Raw genomic sequence first — 8,542 nt, forward strand, 5'->3', positions numbered from 1 at the left:
AAGTTATTTTTCCTAGAACAAACTAAAGAAAAAAAACTATTAAGAAAATGGAGAAAAAAAAACCCACACAAGTGGGAGCAAATAGTGAATAATGGCAAGAATCTCTGTAGTTTACTGTGTGCTCATGCATAGAATTTAATGTGCGCTAACCCAATTACTCTTTACAGTAAACTTATGAAGTTAGATATACGTGGCTCCATTTCACAGGTGAGGAAATTGACCATTCAGGGAGATTAAGTGACACAGGTAGAAAGTGGCCCAGAGCGGATTCGAATTCCTCACTGTGGACCCCCAACGCCCGCGCGGCTTTTCCTCGCCGACCGCGGGCCTCTGCCTGCAGGCGGGAAGGGCGCTAACCGAACGCCGGGCGCCACGCAGCGCAGCACCCCAGCTAGGCGCACCGGCGGCTCCGGCGCGCACGGGGTTCCACGCTCGGGGAGCGCGCGCGCACGCAGCGGCGCGGGCCCGGCGGCGGCGGCGGCGACGTCACAGCCCGAGCTTTCCTTTTCGGGAGTCCCCGGCACACATCCTGTGTCCATGTTTGGGCATTTACGTCACGGCGGCAGGGCCGGGGCCTCCCGAAATGGCAGTGGCCCGGGGAGTCGGAAGCCCGGAGCCAGCGCGGACGCTGCTATATAAGTGGGGGGGCCGCGGAGCGGGGGAGCCCGGCTGCGCTTTGGAGAAGCGAGGAGCCGCCGCCCGAGGCCGGTCCCGGCGAGCAAGGGCGCCTCGGCCCCCGGACCCATTTCCCAGTGGCGAGCGCCTGGAGCCAGGAGCCCGGGTGCTTGGGTCTGTGAGGCGCAGGGCACCCCAACTGCTGGCCTCCCCGTCACCCGCTCGCAGCCAAGCTCAGCGGGCGAGGCCCCCGGCGCCCCGCAGCCGCCGCCGCGCCATGCTCCACCTTAGCGAGTTTTCCGGCCCCGACGCGCTCCTGGTCAAGTCCACCGAGGGCTGTTGCGCGGAACCCAGCACCGAATTGTCCCGGCTGCCCGGCAGGGACGCGCCGGCTACCGCCGGCTACCCCGGAGGTAAGGAGAGCGGCGGAGGGTCCTCAGACGGCGGCGCAGCGCGGGGGCGCATGGTGCCTGAGAACAGGCAGGGACTGGGACGATAGAGCTGTGGGGGTAGGGGTGGTAGGAGGCTTGGGGGTCCTGGGGTGCGCACCCCCATCCCCAGCCCCACTGTGCCGCCAGCGCCTCCGCAGGAACCTGTGGGTTTATCAGGGCGTCCTTTTGCCTGTGCACGTGTGTTTTGCGTGTGCATGTTTGTGTGTGTGTCTTGGGGCGTATGCGGGCTCCGGCTGGATCAGAATGTGCAAAAGGCACCTTTTATGTGTCAGTGCGCCCCAAGGGTTTCGTGGGTAGGGGCTTGCAGACTCCAGAGGCGCGCCCTTTGATGTGCCCGGAGCTGATTCCTGCTCCCTCCTCAGCAGGCGACTTCTTGAGCTGGGCTTTGAGCAGCTGCGGCGCCGGGGGGGACTTAGCCGATTCCTGCTTCCTGGAGGGGCCTGCACCCACGCCCCCTCCTGGCCTCAGCTACAGCGGTAGCTTCTTCATCCAAGCAGTACCCGAACACCCGCACGACCCGGAGGCACTCTTCAACCTCATGTCGGGCATCCTGGGTCTGGCACCTTTCCCCGGCCCTGAGGCGGCAGCATCCCGGTCTCCGCTGGACGCCTCTTTTCCCGCAGGCCCCGACGCCTTGCTGCCGGGTCCACCGGACCTTTACTCCCCGGATCTGGGCGCTGCCGCCTTCCCAGACGCGTTCTGGGAGGTCTCACCCTCGGCAGGCGCCCCCTCACAGTGCCTGTATGAGCCTCAGCTCTCCCCGCCCGACGTCAAGCCAGGCCTCCGGGCGCCTCCGGCCTCTCCCGCGCTGGACACTGCCTCGGCCTTCAAAGGCCCCTACGCTTCCTGGGAGCTGCTCTCAGCTGGAGCCCCAGGGAGCTGTGGGTCACAGGGAGGTTACCAGGCCGCCCCCGACGCCCGTTTCCCCTCGATGGGGGCCAAGATTGAAGACCTGCTGTCCATCAGCTGCCCAGCGGAGCTGCCGGCCGGTCCCGCCAACAGACTCTACCCCACGGGGTCTTACGACGCTTTCCCGCTGGCCGCAGGTGACTTAGGGGAGGTGGCCGAGGGCCTCCCGGGTCTCCTGACCCCTCCTAGTGGGGATGGGGGGAGTAGCGGCGACGGCGGAGAGTTTCTGGCGGGTACTCAGGCTCAGGTTTCTCCCCTGGGCCTCCGCAGCACCGCGGCGGACTTCCCGAAACCTCTGGTGGCAGACATCCCTGGGAGCAGTGGCGTGCCTGAGCCTCCTGGGCCACCACCGCCGGCCCCATTCCCCCCCACTAAGGCGCGGCGCAAGGGGCGCCGGGGTGGCAAGTGCAGCGCGCGTTGCTTCTGCCCGCGGCCGCATGCCAAGGCCTTTGCTTGCCCAGTGGAGAGCTGTGTGCGCAGCTTTGCGCGCTCCGACGAGCTCAACCGCCACCTGCGCATCCACACGGGCCACAAGCCCTTCCAGTGCCGCATCTGCCTCCGCAACTTCAGCCGAAGCGACCACCTTACCACACACGTGCGCACTCACACGGGTGAGAAACCCTTTGCCTGCGACGTGTGCGGCCGCCGCTTCGCGCGCAGTGACGAGAAGAAAAGGCACAGCAAGGTGCACCTCAAGCAGAAGGCGCGCGCCGAGGAGCGGCTCAAGGGCCTTGGCTTTTACTCTTTGGGCCTCTCTTTCGCAGCCCTGTGAGAGGGAAATGCGTTTGTAGATTGAGGCGCCGCCGCCCGGCACGAAAGAGGCGACCTGGCCCGCCCCCCCACCCCACCCCCCTTCCCGGCACGTCCCGGGGCCGGCTTCTGGTCCGGCTTCCAGTTCCCTTGAAGTGCCCGCCGTTCACGCCTCGTTCAGCACCAGCTCCGTGGACAGCTCCTGCGGTTCCCCGGCGCTGACTCCCGCGTCAGCCGCGCTTTGAGGGAAGTCCTCTCAGGCCACCCACTGAGTAGGCCCTTCCTTGGAACTCAAGATAGTCTTTTGTAACTGGCTTGGCGCACGCCCCATGCCCCTCATTAGACCCCCTCCCCCCAGAGGCAGGCTGGGGCAGCGCCGAGCCGGTCTCGCGCGGGATTTTGTACAGCAATGTCGTTTCCAGCAGCCATTGGATGTAACGTTTTGCTTTGGGGTTATTTCCTTTTGTTGTTGTTAATTTTTGTAAAGCAGACGCTACTCTCGAGCAGTTGACAAAACTGTTTATTTTTGCAATTAAAATTATTGTGCTAAAAGCTTACTGAATCTGCCATTATAAGCTTCTGACCCATTCCCCCCAGCCACTCCCCCAGGGGAATATGTGCCAGAAGAAATCACTAGGCAGCTACTGTCAGGCACTGTGGCACATAGTAGGCATTCAATAAATATGTACTGAATTAACAAATGCATTTAATCACAACTGACCTAAAAGCTCAAAGTGTTTCTGAAACTTGAGAGTGACTGAGATGATTAAGTGTTAAACATTGGGCGTATATTATCCTTAATCCTCACAATCCTAAATAGCAGCGTATATTCCATTTCCAAAGATGAGGGAGCAAAATAGGTAACTTATTGGATAACCTGGCTAGGAACAGACAGGGTCAAACTCAGATCTGTCTGGCTTCAAAGCCAGTACTCTTTTACCAACCCCAGAATGGTGGCACCTCAGCTTAATAGCACCGTTTGGAAAAGCTTCCTATCAAGAAGTGAAATAGGTTCGGCAACTAGAGGGAGCCCCAGGCGGTAGCCACGGCAACAGAAGACTGAAGTATGGCAGTGCTGTTTGTGGAACACCCAGAGTACTGGGTATCACAGAGGCTCCAGCCAGTGCCCATGCATCCTTATGAGAAGCACAAGCTGTCATGGCCAAATGGGACTCAACATTCAGCTAGACCATGGATGGACAGAGCCAAGCCACGCAAGGTGCTTGCCAGATTCTCACAGTCGTGTTAGTTGCCCACAAAGGATCTTGTTCAGATGGCAGCAGCCCATTTACTATCCAGCCATGCACCTGCCACAGTCGCTTTTCCCTAGCTCTCCTTCCAGGTGAACCCTTCATGGCTTGGGGAGGGGGTCTGGAGCTAGAAGGGAAGAAAGCATGATCTTGTGATGGGGAAGATGGGGAATGGATGCAACTTGGTCCCCTTTACTCCCTGAACTCCCAACTCAAAAGCTTTTCTGGCCACCTTGAGCAGACTCAAGCCAACTGCTGTGCACCCTATCTCTCTCCTCCCCAGTAACTTCTCTCTGCTAAGGAAAGGATAGGGCCTGTCTGTAGGCTTCATTCTTTTCGCTTTCAGGCTGAGCTGTTCTTGAGCTAAGAGTGCCTTACAGCCCTATGATGCCAGATCAACCTGGCTTCTGATCCTTTGGCTTCTTTGTTCCTTCATTGTCAGACAGGCTCACCCTCCACCCTACAGTCCAATTGACCAGAGACAAAATTATCAAGTCAGAGAATTCCACCCATTTCTCTCCCCAGGTGTTAAGTGCTTTCATGTGACTGAGTATCTTCTATCTAATAAACCAATTTGTGGTAAAGGACTCCACATTACCTCTTCTAGAAGAGTTAACCTTTTCAAAGTAGCCTGCAGAGGGCAATGTTTAACCCTGTAAAAAGGCTCAAATGCCGGACCATCAGGCATAATAGGTAAGCAGTAGATTCACAGAGACACAAGATAATGATGATTTTCATTAGCTTACTATTTAAATGACCACACCTTTCATTTATAGGCGTGAACCACCTGACTTCACTTTTCATGCAGAGTAGGGTAAGAAAGAGCACAAAGGCCCAGATTTCAAGCAACTGGCTGCAAACCATACAACCTAAGCAAAGAAAGAAGGGCAGACAGCTGTGGGTAGGTGCTGTATAACCATGCCACCCTTACCCCCTTTAACATCATTCTATCAACTACTGTCAGCTCTATTGTGCCCCATCTTGTCCTCACACACACACCTCGGCCTAAATATCACAGACGGGAAAATTGAACAGAAGTGACTTAGTCGTGGTGCTGGTGCCAGAGCCCAGCCTAGTTCTAAAACTCACAGCTGAAAAGTCCCTCGTAGTACTCCCAAGGGAAATTGTTCCATTTCCTGGAGCTTCCCCTAGGGATTGTGAGGGAAGAGAATGTTAGGCCAGAGATGGGAAGAATTTAAATCAAATAATCAGAAAATCTACCCAAACCCAAGACCCACGCAGAATCAGGGACAAAGAGAGAGCTCCTTCCTTACTTGCTCCTCTTTTTCATCTGGCCCTCGAAATGGGGGTGTTTTCCCAGACATGGTTCCTAGCTCTCACCTTCCCCATTTCAACACTCTTCTTGGAAAGCACATTCATTTCCAGGCCTTTAGCGATCACTGCTGCATAAATGACTTCTAAGCCAGCCAGCCCGAGTATCTGCCCCAGCTGTAGCTCCTTCCTTGGTCAGATAAATGAACAGCTCCATGTGGGTGTCTCACTGCCATATAAAATATATCTGTCTAAAACCGTATCATTCTTCTATATGCTCAATTTCTGCTAATGATGACTATCATTTGTTTGGGCCCCTAGACTCACTAAATAACTTACAGTTCTTCTGTGGGATTCACCCTTGACCCTTCCTTCCCCTATATCCAGGCTTCACTCAGAATGGTTGGATCTTACTGAAGTTCTTCAGGATCTTATCTACTCTCATCTATGGTACATTGTTTCCTTTTATGTATTGTAATTTTTAGCCTGTGATCTCAACTTCAGTGGGGGTTTACCTGGGCAATAATACTCTGTGGCCTGGGTTGAGGGTATGTTTTTCCTGAGCAGTTTTGTGTTTGCTCATGCCGTGCATCTCAAGAGTACCAACTAATGGAGATCAGTCTCGATGTTAATTTCTTAACCTGGGTTTCCTGTATCATGTAGTTCAAACTCTAACTCATATAGTTATACATTCTCAAGGGAACTCACCCAACCAGGGCCCAGGTCAACACAGACAAGCAATAAGCCTCCCTCCCCATACCTCCTGGGGTTAGTCACAGCACATCCCATGCTTACATTTCTTGGTCTCCCAGTTCTATGCCCAGTTTTGGCCCATATAGATTTTTTTTTCCTTTTTTTGTTGTTGTTAAAGATTTTATTTATTTATTGACCGAGAGAGAGAGAGAGACAGTGAGAGAGGGAACACAAGCAGGGGGAGTGGGAGAGGGAGAAGCAGGCTTCCAGCTGAGCAGGGAGCCCAATGCGGGGCTCGATCTCAGAACCCTGGGATCATGACCTGAGCCGAAGGCAGATGCTTAACGACTGAGCCACCCAGGTGCCCCAGGTTTTCTTTCCTTTATTGCATTTTTGGTTAAGCATTTCAGAGGTCTGTTATATGTTGTGAGTCAGTGCACATATTCTGTAGCAGGAAGGTCTTTGGTTTATCTATTCCACAATACTAATTAAAAATGAAGCCAGAATGGGGCGCCTGGGTGGCTCAGTCGTTAAGCATCTGCCTTCGGCTCAGGTCATGGTCCCAGGGTCCTGGGATCGAGCCCCACATCGGGCTCTCTGCTCAGCGGGAAGCCTGCTTCTCCCTCTCCCACTCCCCTGCTTGTGTTCCCTCTCTCACTGTGTCTCTCTTGGTCAAATAAATAAATAAAAATCTTTTTAAAAAAATTAAGTTAGAACACGTTGGTTCCTCTCTTAAAATATTTCCCATGCTTATCTTCTCTGTGCCTATTGCCAGCACCTCTCGGTCCGTGTCACTGCCCGCACATACACTAACCCCGTGGCTATGATGATCACGTAGAATCACGTAACATGTGGTTGGAAGGAATTTATAAGGACATCCTTTCTGACCCCTCAATGTATAGAGAAAGAAACTGAGGCCCAAGAGATTTGGGGATTTTCTTAAGGGCACACGGAGAATGAGAGACTCAAGTGGGCCTTGAACCTGGGCCTTCCAGTTCCAAGACCAGCATGTATCCCCATATCTAGTTGTTCCACAAGTATTATTGAGCACCTACCATATGCTAGGCCGGTGGTTCCCAACTTGTTTCCTTTCCAGTATACTTGAAGAATTCAATACGTACATCAGTAACAAAGGTCACCCTAGTCCTGACTTTGACCGTGGAGATACAGGGAAGAGTAGTAAGAACCTTGATGAAGTGGGATACAGGGGAGAGTTTGACAAAGCAACCCAGAATGCCTGCTATTTCTTCCCTCATCCCCCCAGCCCCTGTGCCCTGTTTGAGACAAGCCTGCACTGTACCAAACTGCTTCCTGTGGTCTCTCTCCCTCCGTTCCACATTGTGCCTCACTACTGATACAACTTCCCTAAAACATTATTCATGGTGTCGTATCCCAAAATGACCACAGCTTCCACTTTCCTACAAAAAAATACGCACTGCCGTTAAAGCCTTCCGTATCTGATCCAGATTCATCTTCCACCCTCCTCTGCCTTCTCTCCCTTGGCTCTCTCCTCTCCTCTCCTCTCCCCTTGTGTATTATCCAAATCCTCCCACCCTTGAGCTCCTTGAAGAGCAGAGACCATGTCTGATCCATGTGTGTGGACTCCATATCATCATGCCTACTACCCAGCACACTTAAGTGCTTAATTATTGTGTGGACTGGTTGGCCCTCCATAAAGGTCTAAAGTGCTAAAAGGAGAAAGGAAAAGAAAGGGGGAACGAGGAAGGAAGGAAGGTATTTGGAGAGCATGAAGCTGAGAAAAGATCAGGAGGGAGAGATGGGCAGAAGCAGGACTGAGGTCCTGATCCAAGCCATGGGGGTCTCCTGAGTGGGACCACACGTCTGGCTGGTCTGTGCCTGTCCAATTCTTGCTGAGCCCATGATTCTGTACCTCAGCTCTGGGCCCCCAGATGTGTCTGCCACTCAGTTCTCTCTCTCTTTTGGTTTCTCTGGCCCACATGGAGTGGGATTCAGTTTAACATTTTTAGAACTGTGGTTCCCATAACAACCAAGCAGGAACTGTTGTCTGTGAGATGTAGCATGAGCACACATGCGCACATGCACACGTGCATATACACATATGCGCATGTGCACATACACGTGCATATCCCCCCCACATGTATACACACCCACATACATACACGTGTATTCACTAATAGACACATTCACACATGCACACTGTATGCCCACATGTGTACACGCATGCATTCACCTATGCATGGGCTCACACACACGCACGCATGTGCGCATGCACAGCTATGTACCTGCATGCATACACGTATGCACAAAAGCACATACATACATACACACACACACACACAGGCATGCCCTGGGTTGTTTTTGCATATTCATAGGAAGCATAGAGTGAGGACAGACAAACATCATCTGAACAAAGGTAGAATCCAGACAATATATGGACATTTTTGGTTCTCTGCAAAAGCAGGTGGATTTGGAGAATCTGTGAGGGTTCAATAGGCTTAATACAGCAAAGGGGCTGCAGGAGGGCACTGTGTTTAAGTGCAGACTTCGGAGTTCATTGACTTGAGTTCACATCCTGACTGTGCCATTCACTGGGCTCTGAACTTTAGCTTCCTCATCTGC

General features: G+C 53.4%; 1 protein-coding gene across 2 annotated transcripts; it reads left to right on the forward strand.

Annotated features, from left to right (window-relative positions):
* The first annotated feature begins 615 nt into the window (after nt 1-615).
* Nucleotides 616-3,277, forward strand: EGR4 (early growth response 4). Of its 2 annotated transcripts, none has more exons than XM_027622797.1 (2): nt 616-1,028; nt 1,430-3,277. In XM_027622797.1, exons 1-2 carry the CDS (start codon nt 893-895, stop codon nt 2,746-2,748), a joined length of 1,455 nt encoding a protein of 484 aa, XP_027478598.1. In that variant the 5' UTR covers nt 616-892; the 3' UTR covers nt 2,749-3,277. The 2 variants fall into 2 exon arrangements, with proteins under 2 accessions (XP_027478598.1, XP_027478599.1); XM_027622798.1 differs by having other exon boundaries at nt 848-1,028; nt 1,433-3,277.
* Nucleotides 3,278-8,542: the final 5,265 nt, after the last annotated feature.

Source organism: Zalophus californianus, chromosome 8, assembly GCF_009762305.2.
Source record: "Zalophus californianus isolate mZalCal1 chromosome 8, mZalCal1.pri.v2, whole genome shotgun sequence".
Classification (NCBI taxonomy): Eukaryota; Metazoa; Chordata; class Mammalia; order Carnivora; family Otariidae; genus Zalophus; species Zalophus californianus.